The sequence below is a fragment of the Arvicanthis niloticus genome, chromosome 6 (genome assembly GCF_011762505.2).
Source record: "Arvicanthis niloticus isolate mArvNil1 chromosome 6, mArvNil1.pat.X, whole genome shotgun sequence".
Lineage (NCBI taxonomy): Eukaryota > Metazoa > Chordata > Mammalia > Rodentia > Muridae > Arvicanthis > Arvicanthis niloticus.
In genome coordinates, this window is record NC_047663.1 from 45,006,399 (window position 1) to 45,032,993 (window position 26,595).

Consider the following 26,595-nt stretch of genomic DNA (forward strand, 5'->3'; position numbering starts at 1 on the left):
CTTAATCCAAGATTTTCTGTGAAATAACATTCTAAAATGGCTAAATTTATACAGTTATATTAGTATATATTTTGAATTTTGATAGATCACTAAGTGTAGGAGTATGAGAAAAAGTCATAGTACTTCTGTAATGCTAAAGCATCATGAGTCTTAATTCCAAGCCACCTCCCTTTCCAATTTTTAAGGTATATGCCATTGACTATTAATAATATAATGGTGAAAGAAGGACCAGCCACAGAGATGGATTTCTCCCTTCGGCCAACTGTGATGTCAGTAGTGCCTGACTCAACTGAGGCTGTAACAACGCCTGGCACAGTTGCTGTTCCTAATATTCCTCCTGGAACACCATCCTCCCATCAGCCAATTCAGCCTAAAGACTTTCACCACCACCATTTTCCTGATATGGAAATCTTCTTGAGAAGATTTGCCAATGAATATCCTAATATCACTCGTCTTTATTCTCTGGGAAAATCCGTAGAGTCAAGAGAACTGTATGTGATGGAGATATCTGATAACCCAGGTGTCCATGAACCAGGTAATTGCATGGCCGTTCACATGATCTCAGTAGTGCCTCTCAAAGTTAGTGTAGTATCCCTGTGCTTTGTCCAGAAATGTCATCTGTATGCTGTGTAACTTCCATTAAGAATTTGTAGTCAATGCTGGGCAGTGGTGGCGCACGCCTTTAATCCCAGCACTTGGGAGGCAGAGGCAGGCGTATTTCTGAGTTTGAGGCCAGCCTGGTCTACAGAGTGAGTTCCAGGACATCCAAGGCTATAATACTGAGAAACCCTGTCTCGAAAAACAAAACAAAACAAAACAAAAGAATTTGTAGTCAAAAAAAGAATACAGAGCCAGTCTCTTTCCAGAAGAGAAAAATCCATTTGGTAATCCACATATGCATTCATTTAGCTGAGTTCAGTTTGGCATGTGGATATACATAGATCAGCATTACATGTCTGTCTGTGTATCTACAAGATATGCAGACATATTTGCTTTCGAGCCTGCTGAGACATATATTCTGGTAAAGAAGCTACAATATGTGTATGATGTTTTTTTGATGTTGGCAAAACCATGTTTGTTTAATATTTTGGTTTAGAATATATATATATAAATGGGGAAAATCAGAGTCCATTTTACCTGAAAAGGAAAAAGCCTTTGGTATAATTGTTTTGTTTCAGGTGAACCAGAATTTAAGTATATTGGAAATATGCATGGGAATGAAGTGGTTGGGAGAGAGCTGTTATTGAATCTCATTGAATACCTCTGCAAGAACTATGGAACAGACCCTGAAGTGACAGATTTGGTTCGAAGCACTAGAATTCACCTTATGCCATCCATGAATCCTGATGGATATGAAAAGTCCCAGGAAGGTAAAGAAAAGCTGACTAGTAAAGCCTAATATGTTGATTGTTGTACAGCGTGGTTATTCAGAATAGAAAAGATGTTGAACTTTTTTATTCTGATGATTTATGAGTGATTTTAGCTTTTATGTACTTAGAAAATAGGGCAGACTTTTCAAATACATGATGAAACATATATGTGTGTGTGTATACATATATATGTATATATACATATATATGGTATGTACTATATGTACATATGTACTATATTCACAGAAGGCAGAGGTTGATGTTGAGTTCTTATTCAGTTGTTTTCCACCTTATTTTGAGAACCTGGAGTTTGTTGATTCTGCTTGCCAGTCAGTGAACTCCAGGGATCTGCCCAACTCTGCCCCCTAGCACTGGAGTTGCAGACGCACATTACAGTGCCTAGCTTTTGAATGTCTGAACAGGTTATTTGTGCTTGCATAGCAGATACTTCACCAACTGAGTTATCTTTTCAGCCCTTCGTCAAGACATGGGCTCCTTGTTTGCTTTTGCATTTCTGTAGTGGTTATCTGTCTTCTTCAGTATTCTCTAGGGGAACAGAAATGATAGAGAGTATGTATGTAAAACCATAAAAAGGGGTTCATTAGATTGATATATATGATTGGAAGCCAGGTAGTTCAATAATGACGCCCTATGTTGAGAACCAGAGAACATGGTAGCTGTTCAGAACAAGAAACAGGAAGCCTGGAAACAAGGGTCCAGCAGTGCTGTCCAAGGCCGAAGCCCTGCCGGCTATCTGAGGTACTGATGCCAGTCCCCACTGAAAGTATTGAAGATGCTGGAGCCTGATGTCTGTCAGTGCCAGCAGCAGTGGTTGCACCTGCTCAGGAAGACTGGAGCTGGCAGGCACTAGATGGCCTCCTCCTTCATGTATTTTTGTTCTGTCTGGGTCCCCAGCCTATTGGAGGTAGTACACATGTTCAGGGCCAGTCTATTTCTTTCTCTCCCCCCATTCTCTTTCTTTTGTTTTCTGTTTTATTTTGTTTTTGAGACAGGGTTCCTCTATGTAGCTCTGGCTGTCCTGAAACTCACTCTATAGATGAGGCTGGCCTTGAACTCAGAGATCTGCCTCCTCTGCCTCCCAAGTGCTGGGATTAAAGGTGTGCTCTGAGAGAGATGGCTCCACAGTTAAGAACAATGCTGGCTGCTCTTATAGAGGACCAGGTTCAATTCCCGGGACCCACATGGCAGCTCACAACTGTCTGTAATTCTAGTTCCAGGGATCTGACACCATCACACAGACATATATGCAGGCAAAACACCAATGCACTTAAAAATAAGTAAATCTTTTTTTTTTTTTTTTTTTTTTTTTTTTACAAAAAACTGATCAATGTTTTTTCATCATACCATTCTATATGTAAAATGCCTTTATGGCATACCCCATAGTGTGCTTTACTAATCTTGTGGTGTCTCTATCCAATCAAGTTGACAAGTAAGACTAACCATCAATTTACTAAAAATAATGGAAGATTTTTCATAAACGGTTTCATTTTAATAGTAGTTTTTGTTAAACTATTATATGTGTAACTTTACTTATCACTGGGAAAACAAACCAGATAATATTCGAAGCCAGTGGCTTCTGTATTCATCCATATTCCATACCTGCTAAGTTATTGCTTTTTCTTTTTCCTGCCTCTCCTAAGCAAGCCTCTCCTGAGGCAATGCTGAAAGGGCTGGGAGGACAGGTTTACACAGGCCACCTTCTACAGAACCCTAGGAGAGTAAGAATCCCATCTTTTCCTAACCCATGATGCCATAGGGAACTTTTAAATTAAATACTTTTTCCCTATAAAGGTTTAATAATTTCCATCTATTAAACTGATAATGGGTAGATTAACAGGGAAGATTAAGTTAATTTATATTCAGAAACATGAGAATCACACAGGTGTAAGTCTCAAAGGAGAACTAGTTGAAATTTATATACACCTAAGTTAGGGGGTTGGGTGTGGCTGGCTGGGAGGTGGTTATGGGATGTGGAAGGTTGAGGGGACAATGCTCACAGCCAGCACAGGTTGTTTTGTCATGCAGATAAAGTCTTCCAGGTGACAGCTGTCTGTGATCATCTCTGTGCCAGGTGTCAGACCCCCAATGTCTATTTAAGGGATACCTTTCCTAGGCACAAAGTAGGGTATCAGGCAGCAAAGCTGTTCTTTTTATAAAAGGACAGCTTTGCAGAGCTATTCCCGTCTCTGCAGTTAACTGTAGCCAACTTGAAATAGGTCCAAGCAATCTGTTTCCTCTCCCTCAGCTGCTCCTAGTGGTGATCCCTGTGAGTGGAGCAGGCCCCACAGTGTGACCATCCAGACGCAAGCTGGGGTAGCTCACACTGAGCTGACCTTGGGGCTCATTCAGACAGGCTCGAGTTGATCCTCATTGTGTTCAGGTTCTTGCTCCTCACTGTTGCCAGCATCACAGATCCCTCCTCATACCTCCAACACTTCTGAAAGGGGAGCCAAGTACCACGAGGGAGCCCTCCAGTGGGCCCTTCCCTCACCTGCCATTCTTCTCTCGTAATGACAGTAATAAGGCTCTCACTCATATTAGAGTCTACACAGTTACGCTTGAGTTGCACTTTTTTCCTCTATTGGGTTAAATGCTCAACAGTGTTCTCTACTAAACCTTTTTGTCATCATTTTAATGTCGCACAGCACAGTTTTCTTTTTGTTGGTCTGTTTTCTCATGATGAAGCCCACCAATTTAAGGGTTGCTTATGCCATTGTGTCTATTGTAACTTGAACAATGCTTTAGTATCAGTTATGTAATTGGATTTTTTTTTTCTCTCAAAGGATAAGCAGAGGACAGACAGTCGAGAGTAATGATTTTACCACTTTGCTTTAAAGATCTGTAAGACAGGTTGCTTTTTTTTTTTTTTTTAATACACAATGTACCAAAAAGTGGGGAGGGGCTGTAATTCACTCAGTGGGATTGGTAGCAGTGAGCCTGAGGTGCTTGCATATTAAGGTGGCTGACATGTGTGTTATATTAAAACATAGTAAAAACCTACCTTAAATTTTAATCTTTTATCCTGCAGGAGATTCAATAAGTGTAGTTGGTAGAAACAACAGCAACAACTTTGACCTCAACCGAAATTTCCCAGACCAGTTTGTTCCGATCACAGATCCTACCCAACCAGAAACTATTGCTGTGATGAGCTGGGTGAAGGCCTATCCGTTTGTGCTGTCAGCCAATCTGCATGGAGGTATGGCAGCTCCTATGCCACTAAGTTCATCTTGTTGAGAGCATTTGAATATCCTGCTGAAATTCTATCTGCTTGTATAGTCCTAGGCTTCCTTCAAGTGAGTACTCTATCACCACCTGTGACAAATCCCTCCTCATACCTCCAACACTTCTGAAAGGGGGGCACAGTACCATGAAGGAGCCCTGAAGGCTTCCTTTTTAAAGCCTCCCTTTTAGGCCTGTTTCCTGGGTCTCCCTTCCCTTCCCCACTCATTCTTTTTTTTTTTTTCCTTTTTTGTTCTTTCCTTCCTTCCTTCCTTCCTTCCTTCCTTCCTTCCTTCCTTCCTTCCTTCCTTCCTGTCTGTCTGTCTGTCTTTCTTTCTTTCTTTCTTTCTTTCTTTCTTTCTTTCTTTTTTTTTTTTTTTTGTTGTTGTTTGTTTAGACATGTCCTCACCAATACTCAAGCAAGCCTGGAACTCACTCTGTAGGCCACACTGGCCTTGCCTTGTAGGGACCCTCCTCCTGCCTCTGCCTCCTTGGTGCTGGGATTACAGGCAAACATTAGCAGGCTCAGCTTCCTCTCACCTTTTGTTGCACATTTTTTCCTTCCATGCCCTTTCTCTTTCTTCCCTTTTTCTTTCCTTTAAAATTTTAATGTTATTTGTTATTATATGTACAGTGTGTGTGTGTACATGCATGGCATGTGTGTGGAGGTCAGAAGACACCTTTCAGAAATCAGCTCTCTTTCCACTGGAATTCAGGATCTAACTCAGGTTGTGGATTTACCCACAAGTGCTTTTCTTCCATTAAACCATCTCTCCCTCCCTTTCTCCTCTTCTTCCCACTTCCTGCCTGCCTTTTTCTTGCTTTTCTCTTTTCATATCACCCTTTCTGTAATAGTTCTTCAAGTGTTTCATGTTTATTTGTTATACTGTTAACTAGGTACTGCACACTTGGTCATCATAAAGATCAAACATATTCTCTTATCTTCCACTTATGCTCTCCCCCTGTGTACACACACACACACGTACACACAGAGTTACTTAACTGCAGCACAATGACTTCATTCTTACTGAAGGTTTGGGAGTATATATATATGTCAAGGTGACTCACCAGGAATGAGTCATAAGAGAAACATCATAGGTACATATTTGAGCCAGTAGGATACCTGCGCAACATGCATGAAGCCTTGGAGTTTGTGACCAGCGTGCACCCCATAAGCCTGGCGTGGTGGCATATGCCTATAGTCCCAGCACTCAGGAAAGAGAAGCAGGAGGATCAGGAGTTCAAGGTCAACCTCAGCTACCTAGTAGTTCAAGGCAGTCTGGGATACATGAAACCCTGTCTCAAAACAGTCAGGTGAATAAGAGCAAAACTACCAGGCTGGAGAGATGGACCAGCAGATAAGGACACTTGCCAAGTTCCATCCTCTGAACCCACATAATGGAAGGCAAAAATCTACTCCAGCAAATGGCCTTCTGACTTCCACACATGCATTTTGATGCAGTAGAAGGCATAATAAGCAGACAAGCAAACATGTGAAAACGTATGACAATCAGGAAAATAAAGGATGTGGTTCTTTAACAAACATAACTCAAAGCTTCTTCCTGAGACCCACCATTGCTACTTTACTCTTGTGCAAAGCATGAGGCAAGTGGATGGCCTTTTCACAGTTGAAAGCATCCCTTTCTTCATTCTAAATCACTTCACTGTTGGTACAACCCCAACTGAGCAACTAGAACATAAGAAAGTTTTAGAATTTTTCTGTGTGTACCAGGCTGGCTCTGCTACCCCTAAGTTGTTTAACCTGTTTTAGAGAACATGTAATTAGCCTTGCTTGACAAATTTCATGGCTCTCTCTTCTGCCTTACCTTTTCTGTTGCTGTAATAAAACACCTTGACAAACACTACCTAAGGAAGAAGGGGTTTATCTTGGCCCACAGTTCTGGGGTACAGTCCTTTCTGTCAGGAAAGTCTTGGCAGCAGAAGCTTGAGGCAGCCTCATCTGGGAAGCAGAGAATGGTAAATGATTGAGCTCAAGTAGCTTCTTGGCAGTGGAGCCCAGGCAATGGTGCTGCCTCCTGTTACAGTTAATGTAATCATGATAATCCTTAAAGAATGCCTAGAGTCTAACCTAATTAAATAATCCTTCACAGGTCTAAGAGAAGGCTTGTCTCCTGAGTGATTCCAGGGTCTGTCAGGGTCACAGTTGGTACCTTCCATTTCTGACTGTACTGTGAAAGCTTGTTTTGTATATCTGACCCATTTTGAAACAGTGCCTTTTCCTGTTTCCCTTGTAGGTTCCTTGGTGGTTAACTACCCTTATGATGATAATGAACAAGGAGTTGCCACATACAGCAAATCACCAGATGATGCCGTGTTTCAACAAATAGCACTTTCTTATTCCAAGGTATACTGGAAAGTTAATTCAGTAAAAACTACCTTAAAGCACTCAGATCAGATGTTCTCACAGCTAAAATACCCAGGGCTCCTTGCTTTTTTTTTTTTTTTTTTTTCCTTTCCTTTCCTTTAACCTGTTTCTCATCTCACTTCTCAACACTGCATCTCTTTTTTCATTAGCTTTTAAACTCAGTCATGTATTTTATCTGTGGTTTTAAACTCAGCACCTGGAACAGAAATGATGCCAGCTTATTTCATTTGATACATAGTTTATAAGCCCAATAAAGTTGGCTAAAACAGAATTGATGGGTTAAGTTAGATTTTTTTTTTTTTTTTTTTTTTTGCCATACAGCCACAGCCATACTTTACAAATAGTCTATGCAGCCAGTCTTTACTCCTTCATGGGCTCTTCCTTCTTCCACCCTTCTTCACCCCTTTGCTTCTGCCTTTTTAACCCCCTAACACTAGATAGAAGGGGAAAGGAGAGAGGGGAAAGGGGGCAGTGCTATCCCTAGACTACTGCCTGCTTATTAGGAGTGTCAGGTTCCTTGGGACAAGTTTGATCTTTGTTTATCAGGATATCTCATTTCTTCTTCTTGTTTCATCTGTGCACACAACTACTTAACAACCGTCCACCAACAACCCACCCCACCGCTCAGGACCCTAGAATTTATATACACTCTGAAAAGTCCCCAGAATTCCAAACATCACATGATAGCAGAAACTATTGGTTGCTGGAAAAATCATGGGCAAATCATAGTCAGCAGCTGCAGACAACCTGAAGCAGCCACACATCCTGTACCTGGAATAAAAATGAAAACATATTCTTGTAATATTTCTATGGTTTTTAAAGAAACCAAAATTCTCACTACAAGTCTATGGTTTGCTCTTTCAACATTTGAAAACAGGTCAGTCTGATTACCATACCAACAAAGAAGAAAAACGGTACAACCACCTCAGTAGAGGAAGGGCAGTTGAATACTTGTAACAGAGACCATTAGGTCTGTTAAACCTAAGTTTTACTCTCTGGCTCCCTGTGAATCCCTGCCCTTGGGAGGTGGATAATGAGGCAGAGGATCATGAATTAGAGGACATCCTGGGTAAACAGCAAGTTCCAAGTCAGTGTGGGCTATGAGACCTTGGCTCAAAAAACAAAACAACAATCACCAGTGATTTATTAAGGTATTTGAAGTTTTACTGTAATGTAAAAAAGGGTAAACAAGATTCTGTGTGTTCTAAACTTCCACAAACGAGCACAGTTACTTTTCCAAATCAAAATAAGATAGTGACTGGAGAAGTTGCACAGATAGTAACAAGCATGATGACCTGAATTCAGATCCCTGGCACCCACATAGAAGTCTGGGTACAGAGGGGCATCTATAACCCCAGCCCTGGGGGAGGCAGATGGGAAGACTCCTGGAGCTCCCTGGCCAGCCTTGATGAATCCATGAGCTGCAAGATTAAAAAATAAGGCAGAAAATGATTCAGAGAGGACACTCTGCAATTTCTGTCCTCCACACACATTTGTATGATGAATTACACTGACTTATTTTTAACCATATACACTCCCACCACATACACAAAGAAGTGTCAAGATGTGTGTGTGTGTGTGTGTGTGTGTGTGTGTAAAAATTTAAATAGCTCTAAGAAAAAAATTCCATGCTGGGACTTGAGTACCGGGTGTGATAGTTTCCAGCATTGATCTACTAATTGGGTGTGTAGTCTTACTGGTTATGGATCATAAAGGTTATTACTGCACCTCTGCTCTCTAATACAATCTTTTGTCATTCCACCTTCTTACCCCTCTGCAAATGGACCTCGTGAGATTCATATTCAGAATTGCTAATAAAAGAATGCACCTGTTTATTTTTTTTCTTAAGAAATTGTTACCTTCTATTTGGGTATGGCATATCTGGGGGTACATGCATATAGTAGTAAGAATTTATTACACCATCTGTCACAATCAATCGATTAGATTTTTTACATATTCCCGTCATACTCTGCACTCATTTGCTGTGACTTCACAATTCTTTACCTTCATTTATTTCCTTAGACTATTAAACTTTTTACATTTGTCTTTCTCCCTAGCCTAGACCTAGAGCCATATCCTTCAGTGATATTCCTAGGGATCTTGCACACACCCTTTGACATACAAGGATCCCAAGATCCAGTCATCAGTAACACTGTCTTCATTTAGTTTCTGTAGCTATGATAAAAACTGACCAAAAGCAAATTTGGGAGGAAAAGGTTTACTTGGCCTACATATCCTGGACCACAGTCTATTGAGGGAAGCCAAGACAGGAACTCAAGGCAGGAGCTGATGCAGAAGCCATGGGGAAATACTGCCTACTGGCTTGTTCTTTATGGCTTGCTCAGCCTGCTTTTGTACACAAACCAGGATCACCTGCCCAAGGAATGGTACCACCCATGGTGGCCTGGACCCTCCCACTTCAATTATTAAGCAAAAAATTGTCCTATAGACTTACCTACAGGCAGTCTGACTGAGGCATGTTCTCAACTGATGTCTAGGTTTATTTTGAGTTGACAAAAGCAACCAGTACAACCACCCCCTTTCTTCTCCATCTCTTCATTACAGGTATAAACCAGAGTAGTCACACATCTGCTACTGAGCTTCCTCGCTGAGCCCCCAGTCCTGGGCCAGTGATTCACATTTCGCTGCTTTCCCCCTCACTCCCAACTTACTTTTCACTGTGGTGATTGTAATTCATCTGATTCCTCTTACTCTCGATAGGTGACTTTGAACTGAACAAAAGTAGACCTGCAGAAGCTGGTGTGATACAGTCTTCTCGGTTCTCTCTTCTCTTCTAATCCCACTGTATCCTGCCTTCTCTGGAGTCTTGTGTCTGTCTTCTACTGACCCTGGGAAAAATGATTACTAAAGTCCTCTGCCTTTGTTCACAGCCTTCTTTTTCTTGACCAGTAAACAACTTACATAAAAGTAAAGGCTTACATAAACCTTGATAAACACCCACAGTAAGTTTCTGTTCAGCGCTTGTTATTTTACAGTCAGATGCCTAATTCTTAAGGTAATCGGACGGTTTGATATTTTTCTCTTCATGCTTTTTTGTCCTTATTTTCTGTTGCCAAGGGTGGAGATGAAGCTTTGACTATCTTTCAGAGTTTAAAATCTTCCAGAAACTTCTTTCCCAGTCAAAAGTCATCTTCTCTCCTCTGGATTCTTATAGTGTTTATTTGTGTCCCCTTGAACTATAAATGTGCACATGTACTTTGTACCAGATACCAGACTGGATACTGAAGACACTGAGACACAGACTGTTTCCACGAGTCTTGACCTAAAAGAAGAAAATGGCTGGAGAAATGGCAACAAATAAATAAAACTAAGGAAAACATGTCAGTACCCGCTCTGTACCATAATGTTGACTGGCTTGGGCTTGTGCAGACAACCACAGCTGCTATCACATCCAGCTCTTAATTTTAATTTTTTTCTTATAACTATATGTGAGTGTATGTGAATATTTGTTAATGTATGATGAGAACCGCCAGCCCCATTCTCTGTCTTGAGTGCTGGAAAGCTTGAGACAGCCAAGGAGCAGTGTCATCTCAGAAGCACACAGCACAACCCCAGCACTCCTGGGGACTAGATGTGAATGTATATGTGACTGTGGAGTCAGTGTGGTTCCAGGGATCAAAACTCAGGTCTTCACACAGTCAAAATCCAACAGACACAGAAAAGTATACATTGAAAGTCTCACAACTTCCTATGGCAGTGTTCCCCCACTTGAAGCCCTCTTATATGCCCTCTGGCAACCTTTGTAAATCTGGACCTGCACCAAAGAACACACTGTTTCTTAAATGTAGATGCAAACAAATATTAGTAAAGATTATTTTTTTCTTTTTCAGGAAAATTCTCAGATGTTCCAAGGTAGACCTTGCAAGGATATGTACCTTAATGAGTATTTTCCTCATGGGATAACAAATGGAGCTAGTTGGTATAATGTCCCAGGTAAATAAAGAGCAAGGCCTTACAACATGGGTTTCCCAATCTCCTCGATGGTGCTGCTTGCTAATGATCTTTCTCAATTTTCCTAATGTCCAAGTGACTGAAGACATTACAATAACCTTTCAACTGTTTTATTTGGTGCTCTTTGAATTCTGCATAGACATATTGCACTACAGCCCAACCAGTGTATGGCGTTTTACCTCCAAACCATTATAGGCCTTTCACGTGCTAACAGGAAGACTGTACAGCATAGTGAGCACATTATGGGAATGCAGATCCAAGGGCCCTCTTAGGAATTCATTACTGTTTTTCAATCACTGCAGAGCCAAGATAATTTGTTGTTGTTGTTTTTTTTTTTTTAAACTGGGAATAATTCTTACCTTGTAGAGTCTAAACTATATAAAATGTATCCAAAGTGATGATTTTAAGTTTTTGTCTTTAGGTGGTATGCAAGACTGGAACTATTTACAGACAAATTGCTTTGAAGTAACTATCGAACTAGGTTGTGTGAAATATCCGTTTGAGAATGAACTGCCCAAGTACTGGGAACAAAATCGAAGATCTCTAATCCAGTTTATGAAACAGGTAACTACTCAGAAACAAGTGTGAGTCCTTCCAAGTCTGAGACAAGCTTTGTGTACAGGTTATACAGTGTATAGTTTTTATACAGTGAAGTTATAGTATGTCTTTAAAATACTCTTGTGTATATGAGTGTTTGTCTGCATATGTGTATGTGCACCCCATGTGTGCAGTGTCCACTGAGGCCCTGTGGGTCCTGGCAAGCAAACCAAGATCCTCTGCAAGAAAAGCAAGTGTCCTGTAGCCACTGAGCCATCTCCACCCCCAGAATATACCTTTTCTAATTCTAATTTGTTTTAGTGTATTTGCCCTATTTCTGTATTCCAGTTTGTTTTGTAAATTTACCTAGAAAATTCATGGGTATAAATGAGTTTGTCTAAATGAGGGAAAAAGTGAGTAAACAAGGTAGCATTGCTGTAGTGGTCAGTGGTCACCCTGTCCTGGTTTTATAAAAGCTGGCATAGATTAGCTACTCAGAAGCATTTGCCAGGTGATGGATATGAAGGATATTCTTTTGTTGTCGTGTGTGAGTGTGCACACATGCAAGTGTATAATGGTTTCCTTTTATTTGGATATGCACAGTGCCTAATAGGTAAAGACGCTTCAGAAATATATGGCTGGTTAGCTACAATAACCTAATGTGTAACACTATCACAGTTTTATCATTTTCTTAAGTTTGTATACTAGTATTAAAAATGTTTTGTGTTATTTATTGACATAAATAAATAGAGAAGGCATAAGACTGGTACAATAAACATTCCTACTCCACACTTAGATTTAAGAATTCTAATACTTTGCTGGTTTTGGTTTATTTATATGAAAAATACACAGATTTTTGTTTGTTTGTTTGTTTGTTTTGGTTCATATGCTTGTTTTTGGCTGAACTATTGCAGTAGAAATTGGAGATATTGGGACATTTTGTTTTTAAATACCCAAACTATTTACTTTTATTTATTTATTTTAATTGTAAGTATATGGGTGTTTTGCTTGTATATGTCTGGTGCTTGTGGAAGCCAGAAGAGGGCATCAGATCCTTTGGTACTAGAATTGCAGACAGTTGTTAGCTGCCATGTGGTCCTGGGATATGAACCCAGGTCCTCTGGAAAAATAATTAGTGCTTTTAACTCCTGAAACATCTCTCTAGCTTCATCTATTTTCTAAAAATAAAAATATTCTCCTATATGTCATCTCTAGATCCTATTATCTCACCTAAGAAAATTATACCAATTCTCTAATATTACATAATTCCCAGTTTATATTCAAACTTCTATGTACCCTACATGTGATCATATAGGTATATTTACAAGTAGGGTATAGTGAATTTTATTTTTGTATCTCCTTGCCATTTTTAATATGGAATATTCTTTCTTTTAAAAATAAATCCATTCAAAACAGTTCTAACTTGTTTTCTTTTATTGCATCTTTTATTCTGAAGTAGTCTTAACGTCCTAAAATTTAAGGTCTCATTATGTTCTTCACATGACCTCTGCTTTCAGAGGCATTTAGAAGCAAATACATGTTTTAATGAGCACTTGCGTTCCGCTTTACTGGGAACACTGAAGTTCTGGTAACTCCTTTGGTTTACATTATTAACAATCTGTTAGTGTAGATATGAGCTCCCAAAGTAATTAGATGTTTTTTCCTCTTAAAATCTGGTATTCTTGTCCTATACAGGTTCATCAGGGTGTCAAAGGATTTGTCCTTGATGCCACAGATGGTAGGGGCATATTAAATGCCACCCTCAGTGTTGCTGAAATTAATCACCCAGTGACTACTTACAAAGCTGGAGATTACTGGCGCCTCTTGGTCCCGGGGACATATAAAATCACAGCCTCTGCCCGAGGGTAAGTGATGAATGCTTTCAAATTGAAAGCCTGGGAATAAGGAAAACATGGGCTTCCCTCTAGAAGGTTATTTCCAGAAAGTCCCTCAGTGAGCACCTGCTGCCTGTGTGAGCACCTGCAGCCTGTGTGAGCACCTGCTGCCTGTGTGAGCACCTGCAGCCTGTGTGAGCACCTGCGGCCTGTGTGAGCACCTGCTGCCTGTGTGAGCACCTGCAGCCTGTGTGAGCACCTGCAGCCTGTGTGAGCACCTGCGGCCTGTGGCACTATACCATCAACTAGGCCTCTGAAGTCATAGTTCTTTGCCTTCCTCCACTCTAATCATCTGCCCTCTTCTTGTGACTTCCTTCACTGTTAGTAGTAATTCTGGGACATGGCTTGCTGGAAGAACTAGGGAGGGGGCGGGGGGAAGATAAATACTCATGTTCTGCTGAGTAGGGTCATGCTGTCCCACAGAGAACACCATTCTATATTTTATAGTTTTGCCAAGCTCTCGTGTGCACTCATTTCTCTGTGATATGTTTACATCATTGCTTTTGTGAAAATTTCTGCTGATTACAGGCTCTGAGCAAGCCCATTTTCGTCCGTCTGTCTGTCTGTCTGTCTGAGAGACAGGGTCTCATATAGCCCAGGCTGACCCCAAAACTCTTGGTCCTCTCAAGTGCATGCTGAACTAGATTTATTTATTAAAAAGAAAAAAAAATGAACCTCGGTTTTTCTTTTTCTTTTTCTTTTTCTTTTTCTCTTTCTTTTTCTCCTTTCTTTCTTTCTTTCTTTCTTTCTTTCTTTCTTTCTTTCTTTCTTTCTTTCTTTCTTTTTTGAAAACTAAAACAACCTGGTTGTCTTTATAGTCCTTTACAACTAGTATAGAATTTGAAACACCTATTTAATGTGAACTTTCTCTTTTGTTGTTGGTTTTGTTTGTTTTGTTGCTGTTCTGAGGCAGGAGCTGGTGAAGTCCAGGCTGGCCTTAAACTTGCTGTGTAGCTGACGTTGATCTTGAATTTCTGACCCCCTGCCTCTCTCTCTCTGGAGTGCTAAGGTTACAGGCACATCACCACACTCAGCCAGTTTTCTTTGTTCATGGTTTAGCGAGAGTAGGCACTACGACAGAATACTTTCCTTTGTAGCCAAGGTATTTGTGAAGTTAGTTTGACATTGATGGGAAGAAAGCTAAGTACGAGGAGACACTTAACGTTATTAGTATCTTTCTTTTCACCAAGAACAGAGAACTTTTAAATAGCCAGTGACTCATAAATAGGCTCAGAAGACCACACTATTGCATTACAAGGTTATTGTTTTCTTCTACTTTGGCAGACTAATTAGAGAAACTAGAGCCACCGGGGTGTCTGAGAAGCAGGCAAAAATCATGTCATTGGTAGAGAATGTCCTAAGTTGCTACCTCAGGCCCTCCCACCCACATACCAAATGCTGACAAGTGGGTTCAGACTCCAGTAACCTCAGAGTATCTGCAATAAGCTCAAACTTGCATTTGAAACCATATTTTACTTTTTTTCTTTATTATGTATGGATATTTTGCCTACACATATGTCTGTGCATGCCTGTTACCCACAGCAGCCAGAAGAGGATATTGGATCCCTAGATCTGGAGTTGTTAAACCAGGTCCTCTGAAAGAGCAGGCAGTGAGTGCTCTTAATCACTGAATATCTCTCCAGCCCCTGAAATCCTTTGTTTGTTTGTTTGTTTGTTTGTTTGAAGACTGGGTTTCTCTACATAGTCCCAGCTGTCCTGGAACTCACTATGGCAACCAGGCTGGCCTCAAACACAGAGAACTGGCTGCCTCTGCTGGGATTAAGGTTGTGTACTACCATGCCCAGCATGAAATCCTAATTTGAATCTTAGAAACTCATTCATATTATACATTTACCTATGTTTGTTTTTTGTTAATTTTTTTAAATAATAGATTGACTTCAATTGAAAACTTAATTCTTTTGGAATCTACATCATGTTTATTTCTTGAGTTCATTCATCCTCTGTACACCTCTATTTCCCAGTGCTTGAATACTGAGAAAGTGTGTGTCTGACCTGTCTGCTTTGTTGTAGGTATAACCCTGTCACCAAGAACGTGACCGTCAGGAGTGAAGGTGCTATTCAGGTCAACTTCACACTTGTTCGATCTTCAACAGATGCAAACAGTGAGTTAAAGAAAGGAAAGGGCCATAGCACCAGCACTGATGACACCAGCGACCCAACTTCTAAGGAGTTTGAAGCATTAATCAAACACCTTTCAGCTGAGAATGGCTTGGAAAGCTTCATGTTAAGCTCGTCCTCAGACCTGGCTCTGTATCGATACCATTCATACAAAGACTTATCCGAGTTCCTGAGAGGACTTGTAATGAACTACCCACACATTACAAACCTTACCACGTAAGATCTCCCTGTTTTTCTTCCTTCATTTAAGTGAGCTCATTCATGCTTTGTCCCAGCAGAAGGGGTCCTATGCTCACTGAAAGGATTATTTGGGGGAGCTGATGTATGAGAGCTGAAGTCTTATTTCACAAGGACATTTTTCTGACAGTATGTCTTGTGCATTGGCGGAAAGTTCTTGTTAAATTAATGATGCGTGGACGAAGCCTCCAGAGAGTGAAAGTCTCTATTCCTATCACTTCCTTTGATTGTCACATGTATGCCGAGTTCCCACTGCAGATTTGTGTTCTCACTAAATGTTGTTTAGCTTATTTTATTTTGTTGAGGGTGGTGGACACATTTTGGAAGGCTCAGCTCACCTGTCAGGAATGTTTATGCCAGGAGCGTATAAGCTGCACACCCACTGAGTGTGTGCCACGAGTGTGTGTATAAGCTGTCTCCTGCACACTTACTGAGTGTGTGCCACAAGTGTGTGTATAAGCTGTCTCCTGCACACTTACTGAGTGTGTGCCACAAGTGTGTATATAAGCTGTCTCCTGCACACTTACTGAGTGTATGCCATGAGTACATGTGTAAGCTGTCTCTTGCACACTTACTGAGTGTATGCCACGAGTACATGTGTAAGCTGTCTCCTGCACACTTACTGAGTGTATGCCACGAGTACATGTGTAAGCTGTCTCCTGCACACTTACTGAGTGTGTGCCACAAGTGTGTGTATAAGCTGTCTCCTGCACACTTACTGAGCATCATTTAACCTTTTGCTGTTTTACTCGGTTTATTTCATTGATTCTAAAATTTTGCCAGAAACTTTAGCTTTTTAAATTCTGATTTACAGTGTTTATAGATGCAGAGCAATATTTAATTTGGAAGGGCCAGGTAACTTCCTCTTTTCAACTGACTTTTTAGTATTTCTGCCTTGTTTGGACTTTAAAGTCACCCGCCATAGGCCATACCACTGCATACAGCTTATGGCCTCCCTACTTAAATAAAGCCCAAGTTGGACAGTATCCTGCTAGATAACTTTTTTTAAAAGTTCATTAAATATTTTAACCATTCTAATTTAAGATGTGCTTTTGAAAATTAAATAATTCCTTAAAATGCAACATATCTGCCATTGTTAGTCAGGGGCTTTTTAAGTGGTATATCAACAGGCACCAAGTTCCATTGAATGGCATTGTGACAAAGCAATCACTTTTATCCTATTAATGTTTTTCACTTTAATGCTAATGCATTACTTCTGTCTAGGTCTGCTAAATCTTCTGTCATAGTAAAGAAAGCCAGCCTTGAGCTGGAAACTCTTGTGAAAGTGAAAATTTGATAATTTATTATGTTTTTATTGACTTAACTTTTAGTATCAAGCTGATGTTGTATTTATTGTAAAGTATAAACTGTTATTCATACAGATTAATTTAGATTTTAAAAAGAGAGGCTTCTACATTTAGTATATTTAAATATTTCCATAAAAATAACTGAAGCAACTCAGTGTAGAAGACATAGCAGGGCAGTGTTGTGAGGTGAGGACTGAGTTTGCAGGCTGTGGAACAGGCCTGGCTCTGAGTCTGGCAGTTCTTTCTCAAGGAAAATCATTCCTCCTAAGGTATCTTTAAAAACTTGAAAGGTGCCGGGCAGTGGTGGCACACGCCTTTAATCCCAGCACTTGGGAGGCAGAGGCAGGCGGATTTCTGAGTTCGAGGCCAGCCTGGTCTACAGAGTGAGTTCCAGGACAGCCAGGGCTACACAGAGAAACCCTGTCTCGAAAAACCAAAAAAAAAAAAAAAAACTTGAAAGGCTTTTGTGCTTTCTTCATTTCTCTATTTCTATTTTAAAGTCTGTAAGTTGAATTTAACATAACACTGAATTACTTGCTGACTTTGTTTCTGGTTTCTGAAAGTTTGGGACAGAGTGTTGAGTATCGTCACATTTGGTCCCTTGAAATCTCCAATAAGCCCAACATATCAGAACCTGAAGAACCGAAGATTCGTTTTGTTGCTGGTATCCATGGAAACGCTCCGGTTGGAACTGAACTGCTTTTGGCTCTGGCAGAATTTCTTTGCCTGAATTACAAAAAGAACCCAGTTGTTACCCAAGTAAGAGAATAGTTTGTTTTGCCATACTTCAAAGACAAAGGATCTGGGATCATTGATATCAGAGCACCATTTAAAACTTTTCAGTGTCTTAGTCCATTTTACACAGAAGAACTTTTAGTACATTGTGGTACTATAAGAGAGAAAAAGAACCGTCTTTATATATACTCATTGTTCATAGTGTCTTCCTAGTTTATTTCTTTGTATATGTTGAGAAGCAAAGAACAAAAAAATACTGAAGTTAACAGTCCGGTACTCCTATAAGCTGAGAGGCTCCTTTTATTCTTACCCACAATTCTGTGCATTCTAACTTGAGGAGCTGCCATTCTCAATTACTTATAGACAAGTCACTTTACTGAAAAATACAGTGAAAGACATAATTCTTTTTACCCTTTCAGGTAATATATAAAATCTTTGGGGATCTTGGCTGTAAGGAATCGCATACAAACTGATATAGCATTATCTAATTTAGCCATCTGTGGCTATAGACAAGAGGTCTGTCCTAGGGGCTTAGTTGTATATGATTAAGAAGCCTTGTTCTGTGCTGTAGGGAAAGGAGGGCAAGCACATTCATCCAATAGCACTGCTTATATTGAACTTAGGAAAGATGGGAAGATGAATACTTGTTGAGTATGCACTGACTGTGCCAAGCACTGTTGCCCAGTACTGTACATACACTGTTGCTCAGTCCTCATCCTTGCAAGGATGGGAATCCCTACACCACAAGTGGGAACTGAGTAGAGGCATTGGTTCATTTACAAAACATCTAAAAGCCAGTAATTAGTAAAAACAAATCTAAACCAACATATAGTTTCTTTGTTTTCTTTTTCTTGTAACTAAAAACAAACAGCAAGTATATCTTGTGCTAAAGCCCAGGCACTGTTGCTATAGTGCACCACCTTCCCCAAAGGAACTGGGGAAGAACTGGTGTCCTGATCAGGATCAAAAGGGACCTGTGTGCCTAGGTAAGATCACACACGATCAAAAATTATTTTATTATCTCCAGCAAAGTTGATTCCATTAACAGCTTCTTGTAGGTTGCAAAATTCTCTCCCAGACACTTTGTTTCTTTTCTCTTAAAATGAGACCGTATCTAAGATGATGAAATTCCTGGCTGCATATTAAAAATACTTTAGAACCTTTAAAAACACTAGTGCCTAGACATCATCCCCAGGAGGCATCAGTATTTCTTTTATAACTCCTTATGCTTTCCTCCCACAAGAAATAAATTGCTACAGCTTTAGGCTGTTTATTTGTTTGAGACAAAGTCTCACTACGTAGCCAAGGTTGGCCTTGAACTTGCTCTGTAGCCCAAGTTGGCTTCAAACTTATAACACTCCCACCTTCATCTCTGGAACTGTGGGGTTATAGGTGTGTACAGTCACATACTACAGATCAAACTCGGGGCTCATACATGTTAGGCACATGCTCTACCACTGAGTTAAACCCAAGCCCAGGTTGTTCTCACATATAGCCAGGCTTGTACCTTCTGGTCTTAAGAGACCAGTAAGTAAGAGACCATATCATAGGTAAAATTTATCATAGGTAAAATTTTATCATAGGTAAAATTCTTTAGCAGGAATCTCAGAGCTTCTGAAGCCAGCATGGGACATGGTGGAGCCTGACAAAAGAGAAAGGAGGAGATGAGATGCAGAGATCCTGTTGAGTTGTCTGTGATGATGTGGAAGTCACCTTAGAAAGAACCTCCCAAAGGCAAATTTAAGAGCCAGGGAGTTAAAGTCTCATGTGTTTTCAGAAAGAAAGGGTTTATTGTGCCTCTTGCTTTGGGGGGTGAGAGCCCATCGATATGGTGAAGGCCTATAGTGGTCCGGAGTAGGAGGTAGCCAGTCACATTGGGTCCAAAGTCAAGAAGCACAGAGATGGAGCCATCTTCTGCTTGCTTCCTCATTTTTCCTTTTTATTTTGTCTGAGACCCCTGTTGATGGGATGGTGCCACTCACACTGAGCGTGGGTCCACAGCTAACCTTCTCTAGAAACACCCCACAGGCATGTCAGAGAGGTTTCTGAGGTGAGCCTAAGTCCATTCAAAATGACAGTGAAAATTGTTACACTATCAGAAATATGAGGCACTTCAGAAATTATTTCATATTGCATGTGTAGGTGTTAATGCCTGTGGACATGCTGTTGTCAGCTCCCCTTGTCTGAAAAGACATTGCTATTTTCAGATTTTATATCCCCTCGTGTAATCCAGAAAATGGTCCCACCATTATTACTAAGACAGTGGTCGGCAAACATGTTCTGTAAGGGACAGATAGCATATAATTAGGCTTTACAGGAGCAGACATCTGGAGCGGCTCAGTCACGCCATTATAATGCACACAAGTAGTTAAACATAAATGAATGGGCATGGCTATGCTCCAATAAAAATTTACACAGAAAAGCAGCCAGCAAACTGGATTTTATGTGTCAGGAGTGCTTCTGTGACCACTATTCTTTGTCACCAAGAGACCACAAAGAACATTAGTTATACAGTATTGTCTCATTTCTTTTAAAATTTGTTTGACACAAATAAAAAATTTATTTTGCACTTCTGTTCCTTTTAGTGTTTTGCCTTTTAAAATAACTATTTAAAATGAACAATAAAGACTTTGTGTTTGGGCAGGGAGGTACTTGTCACTTCCACATAGAGCTAATGAACTCTTGATTTCTTTTTTATTTTAGTTGGTTGACAGGACTAGAATTGTGATTGTTCCCTCTCTGAATCCAGATGGGAGAGAGCGAGCACAAGAGAAAGACTGTACCTCAAAGACTGGGCACACAAATGCCCGTGGCAAAGACCTGGACACAGACTTTGCAAGTAGGTCTAAACTTCCGGCCATTTAGTATTTTTGGAATGAGTCTTTCTGTGCTAGGAGATTGGTCAGCCCCACTTTGTGGATGATGAATGGGGTGCTTCCTTGTTTAGGCTATGAGTGTGAAGTATAAATCAATATAGACATTCAGAAAACATTTTAAAACATTTTTTCTTTCACTTAGCAAAAGTAATTGAAGTTGTGTGTTTGTTTTTTTAAAGAAACTTGGTTGAGATTATTGGGGTGTTTCAGTGCCTATAGAAGGTAGCAAAGGCCCTCCTGTTCTCTACCCTTCTGACTGTGTGTACACAGACAGCATCTATGCATGCTGTTATATGTAATGTACTAATATGTACACATTATCTCAAACTATGCACATCTTGGAATAACTTCCCTCTGAGAACGTGTCCTCTTGCTTGAGGCAGCATGTGGGGAGACAATTACACACAAGTTTTTAGTTGTTGATGTTGTTCAAGATAGGATTTCTCTATGTGGCCCTGGCTGTCCTGAAACTCACTCTGTAGATCAGGCCAGTCTTGAACTTAAGAGGTCTGCTTGCCTCTGCCTCCTGAGGGCTGAGACTAAAAGCACTGCCTAGCTACCTACAAGTTTTGTAAGCCAGCATTGTGATGGAATTCAAATAGAGTATTTCTTTATACTTTCACAAAAATTTAAAACTTGATATTTTATCTCTGACTTTTCTGTTTTTAGGTAATGCTTCTCAACCCGAGACCAAAGCCATCATTGAAAACTTGATTCAAAAACAGGACTTCAGCCTTTCGATTGCCTTAGATGGTGGTTCTGTGCTGGTCACATATCCGTATGACAAGCCAGTACAGACAGGTATGCTGAGTATCAGTTCTCACATGTGTATGTGTATCCACCTGTCTCTGCCTCCCAAGTGCTGGGATTAAAGGTGTGCACCACCACTGCCTGGCATAGTATTTTTTTTTTAATGTAAAAAAGATATTTGTTCCTAAGTATGATTGTCTTAGACTAAACAAATTAATGTTGTTATTTATGGTAACTGCTCAGTGGGGTGCAGAACTTACTTGGAGAGGAGAGGACTCAAATCCACAATACTGAACTTGAGCAAAAATCTTTTCAGTTTTTCTACTGACTTTCAATTTTTTCTTCTTGGTAGTGGAAAACAAAGAAACTTTAAAACATTTGGCATCTCTTTATGCAAATAACCATCCATCGATGCACATGGGTCAGCCCAGTTGCCCAAATAATTCAGGTAGGCCTTTCTCCTCCCCTGGGTTACTTGTTTGGGTTGATTGTTTTGGGGAGAGGAGAGTCTTTGGTCTTATTGATCCTACATCTCACAATGGTTTTTATAGATGAGAACATACCTGGCGGAGTAATGCGGGGAGCTGAGTGGCATAGTCACCTGGGCAGCATGAAGGTATGCTCTGGAGAACACGGTTAGATGGGCTTAACAATGCTGGTCGTTGAGCGAAAAGCAGGTAGCTTCTCTAAGACAGAACAGTGACTGGCATCTGGCATTTGCCTTGTGACTTCCTCAACATGCTTAGGCCTTAAATTAACCTGGCAGTAATCTTCTATTTTAAGCATTCTTAATTACATAATTTGGTAACACTAACTATATTTACAGTCTTATACAACCACTACAAATCTACTTCTAATTTCTTTCATCACTTCAAACTGTACCTGTACCAGTTAAGGAGTGAGTGACTCCCTGTTCTCTCTTCCGACAGCTCCTGGTAACTGCTACTTCTGTCTCCAGGAATTTGCCCAGTCTAAGTATCTCCTAAGTGATCTTACATGTTAATCCTTTTGTATCTAACTTTTTATATTAACTTAATTTTTAAAATTTTATCCATTTTATAGCACATATCATATACCTTTAGAACAAAATATTATTCCACTATACATAGCATCTTCTGTTTATCAACTTATATGTTGATAGACATGGGCATACAGTATCTTTAAGCCTGAGTTGTCACTTTATTTAGGTAGAGACCTAGGAGTGGCATTTACTAGATATTGTTTTAATTCCATTTTTAATGTTTTAAAGAACCACCAAGCTTTTCTATAGCATCTCTACCATCTTACACCTTTCAGCTGTGTTCAAGGATTCCATCTTCTGTCTATCCTTGGAAATGCCTGTGATGTTAATTTACGTATCCTAACAAACATCTTGTAGTTTTCATTTTCATTTCTGATGGCGAATGATACTGGACTTACTTTGTACGTGCTTGTTGGTCATTTGTACAGCTTCTTCAGAGAAGTTCTCTATCCAGATCTTCTGTCCACTTCACAATCAGACTTGGGCCAGCAGGCTGCTTCAGAGGGTACAGGTGCTTCCTGCCAAGCTTTACGACCTGAGTTTAGTCCCCATAATGCACATCGTAGAGAGAAAGAACCACCTCCTACAAGTTGTCTTTTGCCCTCACACATATACTGTGACATGGATGTACACACAATGTTAATTTTAAATTTTTAGTTGGGATGCTAGAGAGATGGTTAAGAACATTGGTTGCTCTTCCAAAGGACCCAGGTTCAATTCCTGGTACTCACATGATGGCTAATAACCAACCATATGTAACTCCAATTGTAGGGGTTCCAGTGCCCTCTTCTGGCCTCATTAGATACTGCACATAGCATACACATACATGCAGGCAAAACAGCATCCACACACATAAAGAATGAAATCAATTTTTTTTAACTAATTGAATTGTTAGTTTCCTATATAGTCCACATATTAAATCCCTTTCATGTACATGACTTGCATATAGTTTCAACTACCATCCTACAGTCTACTGTTTTAACTTTAAAGAATTACATTTATTTGGGGGTGGAGCATGTGCCACTTGTAGAAGCAAGAGAGCAGCCTATGGGAATCAGTGCTCCCCTTTCGCCATGTGGGATCTGGGATGCAATTCGAGTTTTTTTCTTAGGATTTGTTGGCATATTAAGATTCTTTCTTTCTTTCTTTTGTTTTGTTTTTTGTTTTTCAAGACAGGGTTTCTCTGTGTAGTCCTGGCTGTCCTAGAACTCACTCTGTAGACCACGCTGGCCTCGAATTCAGAAATCCGCCTGTCTCTGCCTCCCGAGTGCTGGGATTAAAGGCATGTGCCACCACTGCCCGGCAGATTCTGTTTTTCTTGTCAGAGTTTTATGGCTTTAGCTCTTGATATGGTTTAAGTTTGTTTTGTGTACAGTGTGAGGCAGGATCTTAGTTTCATGGGAGGGCAGGGATCTAGATTTTTTTTTTTTTTTTTTTTTTTTTTTTGTCAAAAAATGTGAGTCTTTCCTCATTGGATAGTCTTGGTGTCCTTTCAGAAAGCATTTGAACACATAAGTATGGGTTTATGTCCAGACTTGTATTTCACAGGTTTACAGCTGTTCTTTTGCTGTTATACTGTTTTTTCTATAACCATAATTTATAAGTCTTTTGACACTGTTCTTCTTAAGGATTGTTTGTGTTATTCAGAAGTCCTTGCAATTCCAGCTGGACTTGAAGTTGGCTTTTCGTATTTGCATAAAAGGCTGTTTGGAGTTACTTAGGAGATGTATTGAATCTTTAGCTCTTCTTTCTGACCCCATTTAGTAAGTGCACTTAAAATTACACAGTGAGTGGTTAACTGATCATTTGTTCTTGTGAGTAACAGGAAATTGACTTCATTTTCATTAGTTTATTTATTTTTTTAAGAGTTTACTATGTGGGGACCTACAGAGCTAGTTCAGCAGTTAGGAACACTGGCTACTCTTCCAGAGGTTTCAGGGTCCGTTCCCAGCACCAACATGCTGGGAACATGCTGGCTCACAGGTACTTCTGTTCCAATTCCAGGGAGTTAGATGTCTCCTGACCTTTGTGGGTACTCCACACATGTGATATACACATAGGTACATTCAGGCAAAACACACATATACATAAAATAAATCTAAAAAATGTTAAGGAATTTACTATGTGGGAAGCATTTTGCTGTATTAACGAAAAAATATTTTCCAATGCCTATCAAACAAGTAGCTGTTTCAGAATTAATTGATTTGATCTAGAAGAAAGTATCTTCCACATACCATGAAAATTTAAAGACGGAAAACATACCAAGTCAGAGCCACAGAGCCACAGCCTTCCCTTTAGGAGAAGGATAGTGCTGTGATGCAGAGGCCATGGAGCAGGATGCTCAGCAAGAGGAGGTGGCATATGCAGAAGCCAGCAAGCAGTTTACTGAGTAGCCATTACCAGATAGAGACAAGAAAGAGAAGTGTTAGGGCTTTGAATTAGTATGTTTTACTAAGGACTGGAAAGTCACTGAAGGTTTTAAACAAGAATATAGTCTTTGAGCAAGAACATGATCTGAGTTGTGCTAAGGAGAGATTAAGTTCACAGTAGTGAGCTAGGATACTTTGGAAGGAGATCCTGCACAGAAACTGATTTGAAATAGTCTAGACAAGAACTAAGGACTTTGCGCAGGGCAATGACAATGGGATATGAATTAAGCATTAAAGCTTTAGTTTTGATACTGAAGTGCAGTGACAGGATTTAGAAATTATGGACAATAGTGAAACAAATTAAAATGGAGTTTCTGGCACAATAACCCTAAGGATGAAGTAGTGGCACAAATATCTTAGTGGCAACCAACAGCTCCCCAATTGGACTTAAGACAGGTTCAACAAGAAGGAAACCACCCATAGTATTAGAAACCTAATTAATAATTTAAGGCTAGTGAAGTCACAGATCTTGGAGGAGAATCTACAACCACCCACTTTACTAAACCAGCATGAACACTAACTACATTCTAAGTATTTGTCCTTGTATCACAGATAAATGTAGTCCTTACCCTTCATCAACAGACAGATACCATTACAGAAAACTACAACCAATCAAAATGCAGAGTTGCAGAGCCCAGTCCCAACAGATACATCCTGGAAACAACTCTACACTTACAGGCTCAGAGAACATTGCAGAAGAGAGAGCAGGATTACAAGAGTCAGAGAGGATCAAAGGGATTACTGTGAGATTGTGTCTCCTAGTGATGCAGAAGCTAACCCATAAAAATCTCACCCACATAACTGCCTAAAAATGAGCTGAACACGGACACCTACAGTAGACATGCCAAAGTGGGTAGGGGAAAAAACACAGGGCCGCAACCCAAACAAAGAACTGCAGGCAACTTAGACATGCTGAGAGTTGGAGGAATAGTATTCCCCAAGGAACAGCACACCAATTGGTTATCCAGTACCACACCAACTGATTATAGCCGTCCCTTGAAACATACATATTAGTTACAGTATATAGACTGAGCAGGTTATATTTAGAAATCTATGTGTATATACATATGTACATATACAGGATATAGGTAACGACAGTCAGTGAAAAAAGAGGCCACGGGTTTGAAAGAGAGCAAGGAGGGGTACATGAGAGGGTTTGGAGGGAGAAAAGAGAAGGGAGAAATTATGTAATTATAATCTCAAAAATAAGAAGAAAAAAGGTATATCAAAAAAAGATAAAGTTTGTTGGCGATGTGAGAAAGTTAGTATTAGGTAAACGGGAGAGCTGAGGGGAAGGTGGCAAGTAGAGTTAGGAGCCTGTCTGCACAAGTGGTCCCTGCACTCGACCAAGTGCTCCACCATGGCAGCCTTTGCCACAGCAGGCTCAGACAGGAAGAATCAGGACAAGTGCCTGTCCTCTGCCTCCAATGCTGGGGGAGCAGCAGTGGGGTTTGAGAGTTGGAAGGCTAGCTGGCTCTCCATGTGAACTCGTGTGTCCAGCAAACCCCGGTAAACTACTTTCCTTACAGGCACTGTGGGAGCACTGCCACATCAGAATGGACTAGACAGTCACTGTCCTCAAGGGATGTGCTTGAGGAGCTGTCCTGTCTGTGACCCCTTATGCATGCTGATTTATTTATATTTGTTGTAAGATGTATCACAAATGGTGCTTACATCACACATTTTCTTTTTAGTTCATTT

The 26,595-nt window shown here is 40.2% G+C and overlaps 1 protein-coding gene across 1 annotated transcript in view; it reads left to right on the forward strand.

The window, feature by feature from the left end:
- Cpd (carboxypeptidase D) overlaps positions 1 to 26,595 on the forward strand; it is a 67,110-nt gene that overhangs the window by 32,569 nt on the left and 7,946 nt on the right. Inside the window, exons 5-17 of the mRNA XM_034504955.2 lie at positions 186 to 535; positions 1,179 to 1,370; positions 4,420 to 4,587; positions 6,866 to 6,975; positions 10,848 to 10,950; positions 11,390 to 11,532; positions 13,201 to 13,370; positions 15,432 to 15,755; positions 17,647 to 17,842; positions 20,522 to 20,657; positions 21,364 to 21,495; positions 21,797 to 21,892; positions 21,996 to 22,060. Of these exons, the coding sequence (XP_034360846.1) occupies positions 186 to 535; positions 1,179 to 1,370; positions 4,420 to 4,587; positions 6,866 to 6,975; positions 10,848 to 10,950; positions 11,390 to 11,532; positions 13,201 to 13,370; positions 15,432 to 15,755; positions 17,647 to 17,842; positions 20,522 to 20,657; positions 21,364 to 21,495; positions 21,797 to 21,892; positions 21,996 to 22,060 (2,185 nt within the window). The remainder of the gene's footprint in view (positions 1 to 185; positions 536 to 1,178; positions 1,371 to 4,419; positions 4,588 to 6,865; positions 6,976 to 10,847; positions 10,951 to 11,389; positions 11,533 to 13,200; positions 13,371 to 15,431; positions 15,756 to 17,646; positions 17,843 to 20,521; positions 20,658 to 21,363; positions 21,496 to 21,796; positions 21,893 to 21,995; positions 22,061 to 26,595) is intronic.